The following is a 21799-nucleotide window of genomic DNA, read 5'->3' as shown; positions in this document are numbered from 1 at the left end:
TAATTAAAAGGGAGGGGGGTTGCACTCTGCATTGCAGAAAAGGGGCTCCTGCCTTTCCTTAGACCATACCTGTCTTTCAAACCGAGACATGGCTACACCTTAGTAGCAATAGTTTTCTCTCGCAGGGGGGTGGGGGACAGGGGGACACCAGAAAGGGAAAGGTGGGACAGGGGCCTGGGCTCTCTCTCTTATTCTTGTTTCGCACATGGAGTGCAAGGAGAACAGCCCGTGCTCCGATCCAGCATCTTCCCCGCGAGATCCACGTTCCCTGCTCTCGGACACCGCTCTGCTGCTCTCCCACCTCATCCTCCTGCCTCCGGACACTCTGCCGAGCACCACGACCGACACCGTGAGGGGAGAGTGGCTCCTCCATCCCTCTCAGCCCTGGGCGCTGCCGCCATCACCCAGCGCCTTCAGCTGCGCGGGGCCTGCCCTGCCCCCAGCACCGGGAACTGAGCGCAGGGAGAGAGGCCTTGGCCAAAGGGACTGGAACTGAGCTGCACTGCTCTGGTCTGTTGTCAGTTTTTATAGCTGTTGTTGTTTCTGCTGTTTGCCTTGTTAGATATCAGTAAAGAACTGTTATTCCTATCCCCATATCTTCTGCCTGAAAGCCCCTGATTTGAAACTATAATAATTAGAAGGGAGGGGGTTGCACTCTGCATCTCAGGAAAGGGGTTCTCGCCTTTCCTTAGCAAATACCTGTCTTTCAAACCGAGACATGTATGAAGGACATACAAGTGATATTCAACTTTATTTAAAAAATATGGAACAAATGCACTATTGTTATCCCACAAAGCACATTTTACAGTAAATGAGGAGCAATGTAATTTCCATTAAAATTTGGAACTAAGGTAACTAAAAATGTCACTGATAACAATTCTGTTGTAAAGTGGGAAAAAAGCACCATATTCTTAAATACAAGCATTTTTACATTCATAAAAATTCAAGACTTTTCATTTTGGTAGAGCACTTCAAAAAAATACAAATTTGTAGTTTAAATTGCATCATAATCATTCTATCTACACTTTGAATGCTCAGCAGCATACAACACAAATAATCACTAAAATGTACATACAAACAAAAAGAAAAGATGGATATGAATGCTAATGTCCTTTAAAATGGTGCACATGTAATTGTTTTTAAAGATACGTAACACATATTTCATGCTTTACTTTCTGGTATCACAAAAGAAAAAAGCTCCCCTAAATATTCAAATCCTTATATTCTGACTGCAACTAAACTTGGTGAATCTGGAGTTGACCTCACACAAGGCTCATGAAAACATACAAAAACAACAGAATTTGTCCAACTGTCAATAAAAAATATATATACACACATACAGTTCTTTGTAACGCATATCTGCACGTCTATGCACAGAAATCCTTCAACTTAGCTCATGTTAAGGAGTTTGATTTCTAAGATGAAATAGAAAATAGATCAGCACCTGGTAAAGGTATTATATTTAGCTTTGAAAAGGTCCAACTATTAAAAATGCAGAGGTCCTCAAAACATATACCAGAAAGAAGTACTAAAGGTACAGGAAATTAAAAACAAACACAAAGATCTTATACTATATGAAATACCACCCACTCTTTCTGTAAAATTTTTATTTGCTTAACACTGAGTAACCTCAATGCCTTCAGCGAACATACTGCAATTCATACAGACTTTCCAGCGTGTCTAGGAAGAGTTAGAGCCCAAGAGCATTAAAAAGGTGCTTTCACTTTCTTTTTTATGCACTCAAGTAAGACATACCAGCCTTCTTGTGAATTAAATTTCTACTGTAAAAAATGTGCCTCAGTGTCAAAAGCCTCATATCCAATTGCACTGTCCCACACAGGTTTCCTGCACTCTCACCACCTCAGCATGCTTATGGCACATTGATATTGGCATTTATTAAAAATTCTATGAAAACACTATATCCTATATTTTTTAAATATAGATTTTTTAAAATAAATTTTAGGGGAAAGGTGACTAGACTTGTAAATTTATCACATAATAAAATATAGAATATATATTTAAGCTTTATTAAGTTTTGCCTCTAAATTCATTGTATCATGAGAAGTTTCTGGATGACACAGGTCAATTCCTACTTAAGTACATGAGTAACTCTGTATCAGTACTGTTGACATTGACTGCTGCTTGTTCTCCAACAGCAGGTAATATAAATGGCTTTAACACTTGGCAAGATAAGCACAATATGACAGATTTCAGGAATCTGACCAGCATTTGCTGAGCAGGAAAAAGCATATTATTATTAACAGAATAGTTTTATCCATGATAACAGACAATGAAATCTAAGTTACCTCATAAAACTTCCCATTGCAGAATGAGGACTAGAATACCACAGAAAGATCACTTTAGTTTACATGAATTATTCAGAAATGTTTTATAACTCCTATGCATCAGAACAGAAAGATTTATTTGTTTTCTGTTAAATATGCTTTATCTTACTTTCTTAAAGCCAACTAGGTAAGAATAATTCCTTTACCTAATGGCATATCCAGAATGTACCAAAACAAATAAAGTTTTTGAGAACTTTTTTCTACAAAGGAAATAAACACTCAATAAGCTACTTTCAAAGTAGATCTTTTGTATTAATATATACCATTATTATTTGCACGGAACAATTTACGATATCAACAACTGTGTTTAAAAAAACCTATTTAATTCCAATGGACTTGTGCTTTCAGCTGATCTTTCAGCAAGTTCAGAGATAGAGCAAATGTGAGAACAAGATTAGGATTTCTTGCATCCATAACTCCTGTGTAAGGACTAGCATGGCATGTCCTTTGCTTCTGCAGAGTCCCACTAAAGCATCTGGAATTTTACGACTGCATATACAAATGCACATCAAATTTACCATAAACATCTTACTTTTGGCTTGTCTTTTTTCACACAGCCACTGATTAATAATTACTATAAACATATATAAATAAGCTTTGTTCAGTTGAAGCAACTAAGTGTACCCAATGACTTTCCTTTAATTTCATTTTATATCTCATTAGTTACGTGGATAGTTCTGGTGCTGCAGCTCCTCCCATCTCTCTTAGCAACACTTGTACAGGCACATCCTACTATTTTAAAATAATTAATTTCACTAACAAGGGGAGAGAAATATTCATACCAATTAAAGGGGAAACTGTCAATGCACAAAGTGCCAACACATCCATCAGGTAAATAAGCTAGAAAATTTACTTCCTTTAGTTCTCTCCAGAGGCCTTAGCTAACACTTGCTTTAGTCAGAAGCTAATTATATTGGCAGTATCCCTTCAGAGGAAAAGTCCAGTGCAACATGGAAATTATTTTGACCAGTACATCAAAATCACTATGGGGTAATTTCAGACAGATGCAAATGCATAGACAGGTGTGCACACATACATTCTCTGTGATGGCCTTGGGAGGGAATGGAGTCTTCCTTGCACATCACAGAGCAGCAGCAGGCTGTGTCCTGGGAGCCTGGCTGGCTGCTCTGTGGCATCAGCAACCATAGCAAAATGTGTGTGCTTCCCACATGCTGAGATGTGGTTAGGAGGCGTGTTTCACTGTAGGCTTGTAAAGACATCATGCAAAATCTTCAGATGGGCATAGCTGACTTGCTTCCATAGCAATTGCTTTTTTTGAAGCTGATGATTTAAGACTACTGGGAAAGAAGTCATTTTAAGATTAAAAAAAGCAACTTATTGCTCTGAAAAAGGAGAAAGACAGAAGCAGCCTAACTACTTTGGGCTTTTTTCTTTTTTTTTTTTTTTTTTTTATAAAATTCCAGCTATTATAAAAAGTAAGGTGCTCTTCACTGTCAACCAACATAGCTGTCATAGCATCTAAAGTTCTTATACCTAACAATGGAGATTAATACCAATATTTAGTACCAGCAACAGATTGTAACTCTCCATGACATGACAAAATCCAAGACAGTTCTTACTCTAGGGAAGGAGTTTTTGTAAGCATATTCTGACAAAATGACTTCATATTGTAGAATCCTTCGTGGGACTTGAACCTACTCCTTGCTGAGAAAAAGTGTTTAAAATATTTGAGTGCCTTTGACAGATAATATGACTTCTGTTGAAAGAACAACATTTTCTGGTTTTACCAGCATTAAAATAATTGTTTACCCTGCACTGCCACACCAGTTTGGTTCTTTACATAAATTAGCATTTAGACATCATACCCACATGAATAGATTTGTGGGTGTAGGCTTGGCTCACAAGAAAGTGCTACTCTAACATACATTTAAAACTTCATGAATCACTGAAATACCGTTTTGATAAGGTTTTTTTTCAAAAGCCCAGATCTGTTTTTTTAACCTCTCCTACCATCTTTAAAGAAGGTTGGGATTTGTGCATTAATTTTTCTTAGGAGGAGCAATGTGTCATACTAATCTCAGCAATATCAGTTCTGAAACAAGTATAAAGGAGAAAATATAGGGGGGGGAAATGAGTAGTAAGGAGGAAAACTGGATAACTGCTGCAGGTAAGTACCAGATTATTTAGCCAGATTAAATTCTGACCCATCTGAAGTCAAAAGCACAAAATTCACTAAATCACATCTTATTGCCACTGTCAATACTGTAACCAATAGATTATTTTCCAGATGATTTTGCAGAAAAGAGCTTCTCTTGTGAGTATTATTCTATACACACAGCGTCCTTCAAAGAAAAGGCATGCACTTAATTAGAAATCTTGAATGCTATTTAGAGGGACTAAAAACCTGCTTGACTTCTCCATGACTATGTCATGACATAATAATCATGATTAGTAAAGATATGCAATTGCTTCTTTTTACATAAATAAAAGCTCCTCTAATTTTTACAAAGTATCTAATCCATACAATTACCCTTCATTTTGGAAATACTTTCCAGGCCTGTATGAATGAAATTTATCTCCCATGAGTTACTTAAACAGAAGGAATTTAGATTGTTACCAAAACACATAACAAAGATAAGGAGAAGGTATGAAAGGCACTTATGTTCACAGTGCATTGTCAAATACTCAGAACTTCTGGTAGACAGTTCTAAAATTCTTCATATCTGATGATTGCCAGTGATTTTGGATGACACTTCAAACAATGTCTCCAAACTTTTGCTTGCCGAAGGGTACTTCTAAAAAAAATTTAAATATTAATCTCCATGCTATCAGTTCTGTGATGAAGATGGATTAGCAGCTTGTCCAAAATATCAGTTAGGCCTGTAGTAAACACTTTCAAGAGGCACATGTTGGCAGAAAGCTTCTGAATTTCAGTCTGCAAGTAAAATGCCAATTGAAGGTTTAAAAGACTTGTGTTTGCAGAGTTTAACATTCACTTGTCTTTTCATGTGGAAGAAACTGATCCCTTTCATTTGCATTTTCAGGGTCATCCACTGGGTTCTTTTCTTGCATCCCACTATTTTCTGAACAAGAATCATCATCTCCATCACCACGATGACCTTCAACACTGTGTCTGATGCCATAAGTGAAGTAAATGAGGAAGCCTTCCAAAAGGAAAAAAATATAGAGTTGTCAGGCAAGCAGTGCATTAAAAAGTAGATATTTCTCTATGGCCAAACAGATTTTTACAAAAGAATATTCTTCTTCAGGTATCTGAATCAGAGCTCATGCTTCAGGTCTTCCTTGTTTCTACAGGAAATTCCAGTGCATCATTTTTACATAATTAAATGCTCTAATAAGATATGGAAACTATTATCTCTAATTTATATCTAGATGGAATTAATACTATTTCCTAGATCTAAAAGACGACAGACTGATATACTGGGAAGAAACCTGTTACAAGCATGTTTATACATAATTTTGGCTGTATGTACTAGGAAAAAACTGATGGCTTATTGGAATTCTTCCTATTACCTAAAAACTGTATTTGTAATTTTGACTGCATATAAATACTTCTTCTGAAGCACGCTCTTCCTTTTGACCAGAAATAGCTGATTTTTTCAAATATTTGAAGGAAAAAAATGTTCTAATCATGAGTTCTAGTGTACGAAGTGACTGAAATGAACAGAATTACATACCAAATAACATCCAGAAGCTAAATCTCATCCAAGTTTCTCCACTTAATTGTACCATCAAGTAAATATTTACCAGTATGCTGAATGATGGCAAAAACGGCAATAGTGGAACCTAAAAGGAAATATTTCATATGTTTGTATTAAACATAATTTTTTTTCCATGTCACACTTCAGGTACGTAACACAAACTAGAGGTAATGTGTAATCATTAACAAGCAATTGAATTTTTTTTTTTGCTGTTGTAATATAGTGAAATTTTCACTAGGTTTAGCCAACAGTTTCTATAGATCTTAAACTTTTAAAACACATTATGTTTAATATATATTCTCTAAGGCTATAGAAAAACATTCCAGTTTGTATGGGACATATACTAATGAATTCCTGTATTTACAGCTGAAAAAAACATTTCTCTCTCTCTCTCTTGCTCTGAAATGCTCCCCCAGCTCCACCAGTTTCCTTGACCTTTGTCACTATATTTCATTATTTCCATTAAATACCTGATCTTAAAATATAAGTGAAAGTGCAAAATGAAAGGACTTATATTCTGTATTAGTTCCAAAAGATTGCAGATTACACAGACCAGTGATTCTCATTTCTGGCTTGTTTTTCTAGCTTTTAAGTTTTCTCTCTCCCACTCGTTAGAATCCATCCAAAGCTCTCATTAGAGAAAAACATAGAAATAAAGTTATTCACCATAAAGGCTACTTTCTGCTGGTTCTGAGGCTGCCTTTGGATGAGGAGAATGGTAACTATGAAGGATATCACCAACAAAGCAAGAAGGCCAATACTCCAGGGCTCCAAGTCAACAATGAAATGAATCCCATATGTAATGAGGACACTCAAGCCACAAATCAAGCAAGCTGTATGGAAAACAAAATTACAGAAATAGGTCACTTAATCTCTGCGTTGAAGAGAAAGTGACTTTTAAGAAGAGTGATAGCAAGTTTCAACATGTACTGTTATTATGAATATGCTTAATTAAATGAAAATGATCACAGATTAGATCAATTCATCAAGAAGGATAAAAGCACAGAATGACACATATATGACTGAAAGAAGGCATGTTATGAGTGGATTTTTAATTCTGTTTTTAATAAGATTCCACTATAAACGTTAATGCATATGGACAGCCAAATACTTACCTAAGAGACCCACTAAAAAGTTAACTATAGCTGCAGTCTGCTCAGTTGGTAAACTGGATGGGTTAATCAAGGCCTGAGGACGGAAGCGATTCTCTTCTATCATATTTATCTGTGACTCACTTACTGCAGATTCCCTTTCAGCTGCAGCCAAAGCTGCTTTTTCTGGAGGGTATTTTGGTTCCTCATAGGTGGGTTGGTACCTATGCATAAAACAGAGTAATAAAAAAGCATTAAGCATAGTTTTGGATTTGAAGCAACGTGACTCTAGGATTGTACTAAAGTACTAAATTCTTTTTGGTAGAGTGTTAGAATTTCCCAAGTTATAACTGCATTATAAGTCACTATCATACATGAAAGTACTATGGCAACTCACTTTTTGGATTGGTTTGTTTGGAGATTTTTTTGGCAGTTTTTAAAGCTGCCTGAATGCACCACTAACTCAGATAAATGACCAGTCCTGTACAGAAAGAAAGGACAGGGTCTGGTAGTCAACATCAAGGAAAGAGCAAGGGATTTTGTTTCTGACTTGCTTCCCACACTATAAGAAATTTCTAACTGGCCTTAATTGAAAACTGACATATGCTTTGTTAGCTTTTAAGTGCATTTTAAAAAATACGTATGGTGAGTCCTTTTAAAATAGAATTGGCTTCTCTTTTAAAGTGCAAATTATTGAAACAATGAATTTGAGCTGAATTTAAGCTGTTACATTTTTCAAAGTTAATTACTTAGCCCTAAGTAATAAAGACTGACTTTTTAAAATACAAAGAGCAACACAGAATAAGGTGAGATGTAGCTAGCAGTATAAAATTCCATAGCTTTACAAACATGACCAATACCAGAGTTTTACTGAGAAGTATGTTTAATCTCACTCATTGAGAGATAATATTTGTACTCTCTTCTAGGGCTACCACATCTTAAAACACTTGTCTGGTCTATATTTCTGACTAGGCTAATACAAAGCAGCTATTTGAATTTGTTCATCCTGTGAACCACCTAGAACATCTACCCCTATCACATATAGTGCCCAAAATAAAATATGCCTGATGTACAGCATAGACTGTATTCAGATACAAGTATTATTCACTGAATTCTGTACTCAGGCTTATATTTAGTACTTTTGGGACTAATTCTTGGACCAGTACTTCTTCTGGAAAATAAAAGGTGTCTAGATTTCACCAGTTTTAACCTGACTCACTGCTATACTTACATAACAATATACTATTTTCTTTGAGAAGTCACTGCTTCTTAGAAACCCTTTATATGCTTACAGCTACTGCCTATCTAGCAAAAAACACGTCTGGTAAATATGACTTCTGTTTATTTACTGACCAACCCAAAAACCCCCAAAGGATGGTTTTGGCTCACCTAAGAATGAGGACACAGGTTGCCACAAGTGAATAAGCAAGAAGTGTGCCAATAGACATCATGTCCACTAAAGCCTTTAAGTCAAACAGAAATGCCATTACAGCTAAAAAAGAAACAAAATGGAGAAAAGTTCCATGAGACTGACATGGAATTGTAGAATTAATCACATTGGGAAAGAAGTTTAAGATCATCAAGTCTAACGGTAAGTGCCAAGATTATTATTAAAGATATATTAAACTAAGTTTTTAAAATCTGTCCGCAGCATAACTTACTGTTTTACTGACAGCAATATGAGTGAAATCATGATAATCCTCAAAACCACCAGTTTTTAAAGCTACTGGTATCATTCCAAACCTAATTCCCTATAGTTGGGAATCTCATTCATATAGATAGGCACTGATGAGTCCTACAGCCATGCTGCATAATCGAACACTTATATTTGACTTATTCAGATCTAAGTATTTCCACCCGTATTGTTGAATTTGGGCCATATTAAAATAAACTTTTATAGAATGAAGTTCAAATCCTGCAGCAGAATCTCACCAAAGCTGAAAGGACATATGTCACTGCCAAACAAAAAAAGTCATTGTGATGTAAAATTTCCACTGAGCTGGGAAAGAGCACTATGTGAAGAGGACTTTCAGAAATTGTCTCAAATAAAATAGTTTTGTGGGATTTTTTTTTTTATGGTTATCTTACTAAAAATGGTTTTCAATTCACCTTCAGGAATGATACCAGTAACGTCTCTAAGAATTAATATTCTCATAATCACTGAAGTCGAGGCAGAAACTTCCATGACAGTGGAAGTAATTATAGAAATCTTGTGTTTATAAAAGCTAATGCCACTCATTTGGAGATTCCAGAATACCTTTTTTTTTTGTCTATGCTGTTTGCACACAGAAGCACGTTATTTATAAAGAAATTAGGAGAAGCGATCAGTAAATGAAAGGCTAATTCAAATTTATTTGAAATACACATACTCAAAGAGCCTCTTAAATATTTTTATGATGCAGATTTTTTGAATCATCAGTAATCTCAACATCAAAAGAAACTATTAAATGCAGTCTTTATACACTGTATGTATATGCACACACAAATTATTCTATATTCAAAATATTTATATTTAATATTTACAGGATGTGTTTGTTAATGTATTTGTAGACAGCTACTAAGTGCACAAACACATAGACACATACTCCCCTGGTATTTGATCCTAAAGGAGGAAGCAAAATATGATTTTCTGAAAACAAGTCTGCTGGATTACAGAAATTTTATATAATCTAGGAGTCTCTTTTTCCAATTAAGAAAGACTATCCTGTTTTCTTTAATGAGAGTGGATGTTCCTAAATCCAAAAAAGCAATTTGCAGTGTAGATTTTTGAATACCTCTCAGCTTTTCATGCTCTAAAGAGCAAATCTGAGGAAGAACAGAACTCATGTACAGTATCTATATTTAATTTTTAATCCCAGCTTCGAAAGGCTGCTCTATAGTCTGGATATTCTTTAACTTTAGAAACAAAGTTAAAAATGCCTGCAAGTTTCTTCTTAGTAGTTCTCTGCTAAGAGAAAAATAAAAAAGGCAGAGTATTTCTTTTCCACCTCTCTTAATTCTACTCTAAGAGACAACGTTAGGTCCATTTATGGTGAAACTGGACTGACACCATAAGGTTTTGCTATGTGCAGAGATCTGCCATGGCAATTACCACCTGTGAAAAGGTCAGTCACATAATAACATGTGACAGTTGCCTCAGCTGTAGTCTTGACTTGATAACTTTAATCAAACATCTCATCTCCTTAACATTTCTTACAGCTGTAAAACTATTCATGCTACAAATGCATAGAAAGGTCAGATAATATAAGCTGTATTATATATATATTATGATATAATATGTTATATTATATATAATATAAAATAATCCATAACTATTCTGTCAAAACTATTAATGACCACAAATTACCAAATATGGATTAAAAAAAAAATTAGAAGAAGAAATTACTCTTTCTCCCGCAGTAGACAAAGCTGTTTTCCAGTGAGCTGTTGATGCACCAAATTCCTCAGATTGTCTAAAAGCAGTCCAATGTCAGCTGCTGCAGAGCTGCAGGCAGGGCTGTATAACTGCATCAATCACTTTACCAGCTGGGTAACACACTATTCTTTCTTCTCATCATTACTGTCATTTCACATAAAGATCTTGATTTCATCCCACAAAACTGCACTTCCAAATTCTTACAGGAGAATATGTCAATAAGATAAATTCAAATAAATTTGAAATAATAAAATTAATGCTATGCAATCTATTTGTACTCTGACCAAAGAAAAGGGAGCTGATAATAATGCTTCATGGGGAACTATCTGGACAATGACTGTGCCTTTCTGCATTATGAGTCACACGGAGTGAGCAGTTCCAGTCTCATGGCATCTGAGGATGACTGTCAGTATAAATAAAAATATCTTAGTCTCATTCCTGAACCTCTTTTTTGAGATTAATTTTAACCAAGGTTGATAAAAGTTTTAAGGCATGTATTTGATATTTGAATTATTTAAAAACTTATTTATTTGCCTTTGAGCTAAATACTTGTAAAGCTTCCAGTTTTCCTGGGAGATTAGACGTCCCACTAAAATGACAATAAAATTTGGTCACAGCTATATGTACCTCTGCAAGAAGTATGAACAAAAGTGAAAGAGTTGTATGTTAAGAATTTACATTAGGAGTTGGCAACAGCTCCCAAAATGCTATTTTGGTAAAATATATGTAGGCATTTACGTACATACATATATGTACAGACACATAAGCCCCCAACACACACATGGCTCTCAACCACAACTTGGTAAGCCTATAAAACAACAATCATTTTCTTTGGAAGACAATTTAAAAAATCTTTGTAGTTTACACAAAAGTTGATCCTGCTGCAAATGTAATTTTTTTTCTTATATCTCATAAAAGATCTGACAGTTATTTCCCCCCATTATAGATGAGATAAATATATTAGGTCTACATCAGACAAGGAAGCTCTGTCAGTAGAGCATCAGCCTCAGGGACTCAGATTAAGTAACAAGTTTATTCACCATACAGGGGGTTAATATTAAAAAAAAAAAAAAATTTGAATTCTGTGACATTAAGGCCATCACCACCACCATGATTGGCTTGATCTGGAGTTCTTACACCCGTTGATTACTCAGTAATTGTATTCCCATTGTACATGCAAGGGAAGTTAACAAGCAGCCCTTTTCAAAAATATAAAGTACCATGCACGTGCACAGAGTGTTTAAATCTGAGCTTTAAGTAACACGGGCTTTGAGAGCTTACCAGAGATGACCCCTGCTGTCAAGGTGGCAGAAACTGGTGCCTGCCTCTTATTCACTTTGGCAAGAAAACTAAAGAGTAAACCATCACGTGCCATGGCAAACAGAATTCGGGGCAAAGGGAACATAGAGCCGAGAAGACTAGAACAGAAAAATGTATAGTTCAAGTACAGGTTATTAAAAGCACAATGCTTTACTGGTAAACCCAACTACACAAAAAGAAAGCTTGGAGGAGTTAATGGGTTTAGGTATAGTTTTGCTTAGGCTCTGTGTTGCTGCTCTTGGGATTTTCTTTGGTTGACTGATGTTCTTGGTTTTGGGTTATTGTTTACTTTGACCCTAGGCTTTGAAAGCATTTGAGATAAACCAACAGGTAAAAATCTTGGTAGAGGTAGAGAAAAGTTTTACTGGTAGACTACTTTATCTAGCAACAAGCAGATTTGATCATTTCAGTCCAAAGCAAGTCAAAGCTGCACAACAGTGGTTTATTTCCATATATGCAACGTGTTTAGCAGTGCACCTTTCTTTACAAGGATCAACTCTTAGTCTCACCTGCTACTGCACCAGACGATAGAGTAGCAACTAGTGGGGTCTTCGTTTTGGAATTGATTTGAGCTAGACATTTGAAAAGCAACCCATCCTTCGCCATAGCATAGATTACACGTGGTATTGGGAAAATGGATCCAAGAAGACTGAGTAAAAAGCAAACACATGCAACATGGCAAACACAATTCATGCAGAGTTGTATTCATGGACAAAATAAAAAATGTTAATTAATGACATGTACAGAAACAAACTATATGGTTGTAAGACAAAACCAGAAAGCCCCATAGCCCAAGGTACTACAGATCAGACACAAACAGATTTTTTTTTAACTGCAAAGTTGACTTTTTATTATTATTATTATTATTATTATTATTTAATTAATTTAGGTAATGAAATTGCTTCATCAGACAGAATCCAGTTAGCAAGATAACCTTTGCCATCACCGTAGTTCTTGGGTGTTAATGGACCAGGAACATGTTCCAGATCACACTAACTATGCAATTAAGCTTTAGTATTCCTGGAGAAAGTCTGTCAGTCAGCAGCAGCGAATAAACAAGCATAAGCAGCATCCCTTGCACTCTATATTTCCATGTAACTCTGCTGATTAACAGTAATTCAAAGTAAGCACCATACAAGTGTACTTGGGCAGATTAATTCTTTTGATTAACGCACCTCTAGGCAAGCTGCATTAAGACTTTTTTTTTAAGAAATAAAGCTAATTAATTTAGATTTGTTATTTGCAGAACACATAAAGCTTTTAAACTATTGATAACTTGAAGCTCTTAAACATACTTCTTAAATTATGTGGTTTCTTTCCCTCAAAGAGAAGTACTTTTATTTAAGAAAACAAAAGGTGAGATCACAGCCAGTATCACCTCTGCAGCAAGCACACAAGTTTTTAACCAGGTGAAGAGTTTCCTTTCTTACTCAAGATAAAAAACTGTATCATTTGAAGAAGGCGCAGCTCTTACATTCCACAGGTGCTATGTACATCCAGTAATGCTTGTGGGACACAAGTATTAAGGATAGACAGGAAAGAAGTTTTATTGCAAATGAATTCACTTTTATGTGTAAGTGTACCTTCCGCAAAGGAAGTACATTCCAAAAAATTCCAGAAAGTTTTTTGTTGCTTAACTTTATAAAGTTCATTTATCCTACCCATCCTTAAATACATTCACATACATAATGGCAATATTAATAAACATCTTTATGCTGGTGAAACAAGTTCAAGATATTGCACAGTAACAGGAAACTGTAAAGACCAAAAGTAATTCATCCCAATGTTTTTTCTTAATTGTACCTCTAAACTGAGGAGTATGAAATACAGTTTCTTTTTTTTTTGTTCTAAACTAACATCAGTCAACAGATTGAAAGATTAATTTCTGACAGGAGTAAAAATAATTTTTCAGAATACACTGAAAAAAGAGACCAACAGATCAAATTTCTAAAAAGGCATCCTTACCATCTCAGTTCACTTTGTTTTCCAGTATGAATTTCTTTAATCTGGTTTCTTATGTGTAACTGCTACTATTTATCAGTGTAAAAAAAAAATCTATTAAGCCCTCCAACCTGAGGGGACCATGACAACTATATAGAAAATAACTATAATCCCAGGATGAACTGTGTAACTGGAACATTCTTCAGTCAGTCCTACATTTCTTTTAGTCTTTCTGGAACTGCTTCATGTTTCTATGCCCTCCTGCATCTAAGTGTTCCTTTCCTTTAAACCACTGCCCACAGTCAACAAACCCATATTCAGCCTAATGCCTACAGGGTTATGTGGGAGTGCTGTTAGTATTAGTGCTTCCATAGGCAACTTGTGTGCCTTGGTGGAAAGGCAGCCAGTGTTCTTACCACTGAAGCTCATGGAAATGACTCCTTACCTACACAAGGTCAGGTAAAAGATTGGCATCAGCATTTTTCTATCCCTAAATTCAAGTATCAAACAACTTTCTATTTTATTGAAATGTTTGTATCATATTACAATTGGGGTGTAATATATTTGAGCACATACTGATACATATTGTGACCTCCTTGAGGTTTTTAATCAAAATAATGTGTTAAGGTTATATTCACAGTTTCACAAAGGGGAATAAATCATAATATTTTTACAGCTGATTATACAGGTGTATAATCTACACCTCAAATATCCACACAGAAACAACAGGAAGGGATGATGTCAGAAGACAGACTGGCTACTGGAGGAAAACACAGACAGGCAATGAAGACGAGGAGCAGAGCTAATCATGCCTTCAATTTTGCCTGCAAATACACAGAGCCCATAAAGCTGCTGAGTCACTGGGAATGGACAGTGAAAAGGCATAAATGGGTGAGGTTTACTTTGTCAGTTAATAAAGATAACTTGCAGGTCAAATGTTTGAAAATACATTTTTAAAAAAATGGTGCAATAAGCTTCTACTGAAGAGGTAGAGTTCAATAACAGTACAGTTTAAAAAAAAAAAGAATGTAAATTAACACAGCTACTGTCATGTAGACCTGCTTAAGGCTTGCTTATAATACTTATTGCTAATTCTTTGCATCGACTGAGCCTTCAAAATGAACACATGAGCATACATATAAGTACAATATATTATTTATCATCTTTTCCCAATAGAATTAGTATTTCAATGTCTTTACCTTGTAGACAAAGCACAGAGGGATCCCACTGCTACAAGGTATTTTGCAGGACCCCATCCAACATATTCAAATGCTACTGGCAGAGGACTTTTCTCATCTAGCAGATAGTATGGCATCATAAGTGTCAGTGCAGCTGACACCCCAAAATAAGCCGTGAAGCAGACAAGTAGGGACACCACTATTCCTATGGGTATGGCTTTCTGAGGATTCTTGACTTCTTCTCCTGAGAAAAAGGAAAAGAAAATGCCCCACCAAAAATTTGTACTAATTTTCTTCTTCAGTTTTAAAAGATAGCATCAAAGACAGATCACTTGTTAATCTAAGTCACGGGAATCATATTTGTAGGAGAAGTTTTAAAAAACTGAGTAAAATAAACTGAGACACATAGAACAGAACTCACTATTTTGTTGTCAGAAATAGCATTAAAATAATGGTAAATTAAAGGCCATAAAATAAATAAATTGTATATTCAGAGTTCTCCAAGCCCATAATTTTGTTATTCGCCTACACTTTCAATGTACTCAACATACTCATTCCCTATCAGCCATTAGGAAAGAGACCTTCTCTCAGAGAACTGTAGAAGTAAGCAGGTGATTAACATTATTTGAGCAGAAAAATTGTATACTAAGCACTTTCCAGACTTAGAAAGAAACACTCATTTCTTTAGAACAGGAATAGAATAAACAGAACCTCCTCCTTCCCAGAAAGATAGCCATGTTCAAGAATTAACTCAGACTTATTCTACATTGACTGAAAGAGGTTTGGAAAAAAGCAAAGCAAGAAGAGTAGACAGATTATTATATTGTTTGTGGTTCTTTGGGGTTTTTTTTGCAAAAATCTCCCCACATTAAACATATATACACACACATAAAAATACTATACCAGTTGTTGCAATGCAGTCAAATCCAACAAAAGCATAAAAACAGGTTGCAGCACCAGCCAATGTTCCTGTGAAACCGTATGGCATAAAGCCACCACTCCCGTAAATACTTGTCACGTTTTCATAGGATGAGCGGTTCCTATAAAGAACAAAAATACAGCAGAAAGACAATTTTTCCTGCATTATTGGTAGGACAACTGCATGCACCCTCCTATCCTAGAACTCTGAAAAAAATGTTTAAGTGTTGTCATCATGACAGAGATCTGCTTTAAAAACTGCATGAGATGATATTTTTATGTAAGCTTGTAAGAAAGAGAAAAATAACAGCAAAAGGAAAAATATCTGAGTCAAGGAACTATCATCTTACTTGCTTTGAAGTTTGTGACAAAACATGTTAAAACACTAATAGTGTTTATTATAATAAAGCATGTGTAAGAGAAAACTTCTTGGAATATGAGCTAGTAAATAGATTTTTAAAAATTACTCTGTTACTGCAGTACGGTTTCTGAGATATTCTTCACTTATCTTCCAGTTGTCAATTTCACCTTTCACAAAACCAGAAATCATAACGAAGAGTAGGACCAAGATGTTAATAGCAGTGAAAATTTTATTCACCCATGCCGACTCTTTTACTCCAAAAGATAAAAGACCTGCAAAATAAAAATATTTTATAGATGTGAATGGCCCATTTTACTAATAAAGTGGCATTTTAAAGAAGGGATACATGTAAAAGAAGGTAGGTGTGTGGGTGTGTGTGTGTGTATATATAAATATATATATACAAGTACTGTGAATAATACTGAAAAAGCATCATCAGATTTTAAAAAAAGCATTATCACAAACTTGCTAGACTCTTTAAGAGCATGACAACAGGCAAATATATTGGAAACCACAAAAGAGAAAGCTTCTTCTTCAAGTATTTAAAAGTATTTTTAGCAATGGCTACTATTTACTACTCTGAGATGCCAATCTATGCTATGGAGTAAAAGCAGCTACAAGAATACTATGCTTTGTAAAAACAGATTGGTAGAATATATTCCTTACAGAAGAATTATCTGATAGATTAAGAAAAGAAGCACAATTATTAAATTAACAATGTAACTGATTGACTGAACATTTTTCAGGACACATCCATCAGAGTAAGTCCTATTTCCCAGTTCATAAACAAAAGCTTTAAAAGAAATGCACGCCTCCTGTTTGTAACACTAATGCATAGAGATTCTAGAAAACAGTCAGATGCAAAATACACATGGCTTTAGAGTAGAGTAGAGCATTTAAACAATCTGAAAGTTATTCCATTGGGATTCTCTTTTATCATTAGATTTTTAACAGTTTTAAGTATAAAAATGTTAGCAGTTTAATGAAACAAGCAGTGAGCAGATCAGGAAAAATTAAATACATCTAAAAGTTTTCACAGGTCCTTTGCACTCTAAGTGTTTCCACTAATATCACATACATACTTTCCCTCATTATTTAGAGATTAAGTCTGAAAATTTTAAGCCTCTCAAAATAATGTCTAAAAAGTTTCTGACTCCATTAATGAGATCTTTTCTACTTTATCAGAACACAGAAATTATCTTATGAGCTGCTCAGGTTTTCTTCATCACTGACATTTTTATTGAAATAGGTGTATGCTTTCTTCAGCTCAATTTTTCCCAGAAAGGCAGTGTCTCAGTCAGTCTAATGCAGTGTGAATCATAGTATGTGCATTTTTAAAGTCCTTTTGTATCCAAAAAAACCCCAAACCGAACTAAAACAAAACAGAACAACAACAAAAGAATCCACACAAAAAGTCCTCCCCCAAAAAACCAAAAATCAATCAAACAAAAACCCCCCAAAAAGCAAAAAAACCCCACAAACAAAATTTAAAAAAAAAAAAAAAACCAACCAGATTTCTGTGTACTTTCCCTTGTGCTTAGCACATAACATTTTCTGTAAAACATCACCTGCTACTCTTATGATTTAGCTTTACACAGCTCACAGTCCAATTACTGTATCATGCTCAGCTTACACAGCCATCCCCACTGCCCCTCCTTTCAGCAGTGAGGAATTCCACCCAGTTCAGTCACTGAGGGTTTGGCTTCTTACCACAGACACCTGGAGAGGCAATTTGCAGCACAAATGTGAAAGGAGTGAAGATGGAATGATGGTAGTAGGGATGAAAAGACAGGACACAAATGAAAACTCAGGATCAGTGATGAACAGGGGAAACATTTCCTCTTTTTTCAAAAATCTCTAATTCTAATGTTCTGAAGCAGCAACGGCAATGGAGAAAACATAAAATATGTAGCATCTAAACTAGGACTGTATTCTTTGTGGAGTTTCAATGCTCCGCTTTTCAGATTGTTATTTTTTCCTCCTTTATTTGGAAGAGGTGAAATGTCTGCTGCAGTTATATTCCACATTCATTCCCAGCCCTCCTGAGGACATAAGGGTCTGAACTGGTCCTACAGGCAACTCTGAGACACAAACGTGACAGGATGCTGGACTAAACTTAGTCAAGTCAATTCCCAGATCTTCCAAACTTAGTCAAGCCAACTCCCATATCTTACTAAGTATAGGAAGCCATTCTTTAATGTACAAAGACCTAATAAATCTTCAGATGCACTGATCACTCATTCTAGCAGTAGGTGGAAGAGAAATGTTTTCCTGTGTCAAAAAAACTCCACTCAGAACAAGAGAACCAGAGAACAGGTTATATACATATAACTTAGTTTCACTTTGCAGAGAAGAAAAGCTCTTGCTTTGGTTTAATCCAAAGAGAGACTGAATATGAGAAGTATATGAGATATGGGTAAGACCTCTACTGAATACTGAAATGCTTCTAATATTGCCTGAAAACAAACTGCACACTTTAGAATACATTTCCTGCTTCCTTTGTTCCCAGTGACAGTAGGAAAATTTCCATGTGGTAAATAACTGTTAAATGCAAATATGGAAATAAGTTGCAGTATTTTTGAGCTTTCTGATCCCTCAAATAGCATGTAGCTAGTGTCAGTGTGGCTTAAAAGCATGATACATGAGTAAAGACAAAAGTAGGACTTGGAAGAATAGACACCAAAGGTTTACTCAGGTTTCAAACTGGTCTGTTGGTCCATATAAGTACCTTGGGGTGCCCTTTAGGTAAAAAAAACTCTAGGATAAACAACTGAAGACTTAAAAAGGGGAACGTTATTATATACCAAATAAGTGAACAATTTAGATGGAAAAACCCCCTTACAAATGCCCACTACGTGTACAATTTATAATTTAAGGAGACCACATCACCAAATGACAGAGCTTAACCTCCAGGCCACTCTGAAAGCATTTATTGGTGATAAAGCCATGAAAACACAGGGAACTGTGTAGTTTTCCTGTTGCCATTAATCTGTCTCATGGATTTTATAAAAAAAAACTACTGACAGGTGATTAGTTCATGTCTCAGTTTCAAGAGAAGAGTGGGCATGTGAAAATTTGATTACATATATTTAATTCACAGAGCCATTGTGCCAGTACAAAATGTGCCTCTGAACTTCCTAAAGGAATTTCTGGTGCAAAACCCTACAATTTAGCACTTTTAACTGAAAAATATCACAACCACCATAAATTAAGCCATATATTGTCTTACCCGATAAAAGTAATATGAGGAACACAGCGAAGAAGTCAGGATACTCTGCTAGCCCCGAGTAATTCATTTTGAAGTAGGCACTGAAGAAACGACCAATCTGTTTTCCAAGAAGTTCATCAAAGGTGCCACTCCAGGCTCTTGCTACACTTGATGTACCTTCATAAAACACATGCATGTTTAGGCTTTTGCATCTGTACAGTGGGATACAGATACTTGTACTGAAAAAGAAACAAAACTAAGCCTGTTGCTACTTGTATTTTAAAAAGCAGAGCCTGGGATATTTGTTTTGCTGAAGAATTTTAATGTTTAAGAATTTTGCTTGTTAAATGTTAACAAGTTTTTCTAGAACCAAATATACAAATATTTGCCTCATTGCAGAAATTATTTCTGTGTTATTTGTGCCTGATCCTGGAAGAAGCTTATTTCTAGAATTACAATATGACATATGTTAAACAATAAAAAGTAATGTAAGAAAGCACTTTAAGAAAGAACATGAAGGAAAGTTTGCCCACCTGTAAGTAAAGAAAATAAAATTACTAGCAACATACATGTTACTAGAGTCTGTATTTAAAATTAATGCTCTCCTCTGATAAAGAGTGTATGGCCAAATACAATCTTATTTGTATAACTATCCTCTCATGAAATACATTTTAATACAATATTGGGGAACATCAGTTCTGTAATGATTTCAGCAACCATCCTGTAGGTACACATCTAAAGCTAGGAATACTCATACACAATATAATGGAAGTTTGGAACACATTCCTCTGGGAGAAGTAATTTTTAAATCCAAAAATGTTATCTCTGCTGAAGCACTGAAATACCTATTTGACTATCTGCCATACAAACATTGATTTTATTCAGATCTGGTCAACTTTGTGTTTTATGGGATTACCTGATAGGACAGCACTTAATTAGCACAAGGGTATAATAGCAAGTGACTTCCTTGTAAGATACTAGAGTGGAGCCCCTGTAAACGTCTTTGCTGTGTATATTCAGAAAATAAAAATGCTTTTTGATTTTGCTGAAATTATTTTTGCTGACCAAAGATGACAAATAAGTCCTGTTTATTCTTGTGCATCATCACTGAATTGTCTGACAAAATCTTCATATAAGGTATGTGGTTCATATGTCACATTGTTACAAAAATATCTTTCAAAAAACCTGTTTGCAATGGTGATGCACAGAAGGAAATAACCTAATCAAATTATTTTGGTTATTTCATCTCAGCAGGACTAAAAAAAATAGTAGCTAAACATAGAGACAGAAAAGAAAAACAGCCCTAAGTCTGCATCTTTTATCTTCTGTCTCAGAAACCCCTGGGACAGTGTTTGTTCTTATGCTTACCTATAATATAGGATAAAACGAGGTTCCAGCCAGTGATAAAAGCCCACAGTTCACCTACTGTAACGTAGGTGTACAAATATGCAGAACCAGTCTTGGGAACACGAGCACCAAACTCAGCATAGCAGAGACCTGCCATCACAGATGCAAGGGCAGCAATGAGGAAAGAAACAACGATGCTGGGTCCAGAATTGGATTTGGCTACTTCTCCAGCAAGAACATAAACACCAGCACCAAGGGTACTTCCTACCCCCAGGGCTATAAGGTCCAGTGTTGATAAGCATCGGCACAACTTGGTGTCCTCGAGACTTTCGCCACCAATGTTCTTCTTCCGCACCAGACACCGAATAAAGGTCAGAGCTGGTCCACAGGGCAACATGGTGAATGTAGAGCTCTGAAATAAAAGAAATTGTTCCAGTATGCAAAAGGTAGTGTAGACTCTGGTGAAAAACAATGGGGAAAAGTATTTGCATGAAGAACTTTAATCACATCTACTAACTAAAATAATCACACTGCTTTGTGACATTAAATAAGATGGCATGTGCTTTTTCCCCAGGAAACAAATCAGATATACACAATTCCTAATTTTATATGTAGCACTTGTGTCCCTAGGGAAAGAGATCCACTATCTTTAGGTTTATTACATTGCCATTAAAAAAAAGGAAGTGTTTCCAATTATCTGCTAATGGCCACTTCATAACCACTTCTAAAACAGAAACAGCCCATTATCTCATATATCATAGAGCCTTTTAAGATAAGAACCAACACCAACATAAATAAGGGGTTTTGGGATCTAAAACTAAGACTATAAACAGCAAAAGTTTAAAATACATTATTCTGACAGCACCAATTCAATGTTCTTTTCTCTTCAAATACATAGCTTTTGCCTTTAGAATTTGCTATTATATATTATATGCTGTTATATATTTTGGATATTTTAAAAAGTCAACATTAATGTATAAGTTCTGTCTCGA

General features: G+C 35.4%; 1 protein-coding gene across 2 annotated transcripts; it reads right to left on the bottom strand.

The window, feature by feature from the left end:
• Positions 1–3737: 3737 nt before the first annotated feature.
• Positions 3738–21296, bottom strand: SLC7A2 (solute carrier family 7 member 2). Of its 2 annotated transcripts, none has more exons than XM_014873466.2 (11): positions 20829–21296; positions 19482–19637; positions 16359–16524; positions 15877–16013; positions 14995–15217; positions 12364–12503; positions 8509–8611; positions 7144–7343; positions 6695–6861; positions 6005–6113; positions 3738–5470 (listed from the first exon to the last, which is right to left on the bottom strand). In XM_014873466.2, exons 1-11 carry the CDS (start codon positions 21202–21204, stop codon positions 5292–5294), a joined length of 1956 nt encoding a protein of 651 aa, XP_014728952.1. In that variant the 5' UTR covers positions 21205–21296; the 3' UTR covers positions 3738–5291. The 2 variants fall into 2 exon arrangements, with proteins under 2 accessions (XP_014728952.1, XP_014728954.1); XM_014873468.2 differs by lacking the exon at positions 12364–12503 and adding an exon at positions 11816–11952.
• Positions 21297–21799: the final 503 nt, after the last annotated feature.

The sequence above is a fragment of the Sturnus vulgaris genome, chromosome 4 (genome assembly GCF_052056855.1).
Source record: "Sturnus vulgaris isolate bStuVul1 chromosome 4, bStuVul1.hap1, whole genome shotgun sequence".
NCBI lineage: Eukaryota > Metazoa > Chordata > Aves > Passeriformes > Sturnidae > Sturnus > Sturnus vulgaris.
Note: the sequence above shows the minus strand (reverse complement) of the source record. Positions and strands in the feature narration are given on the sequence as shown.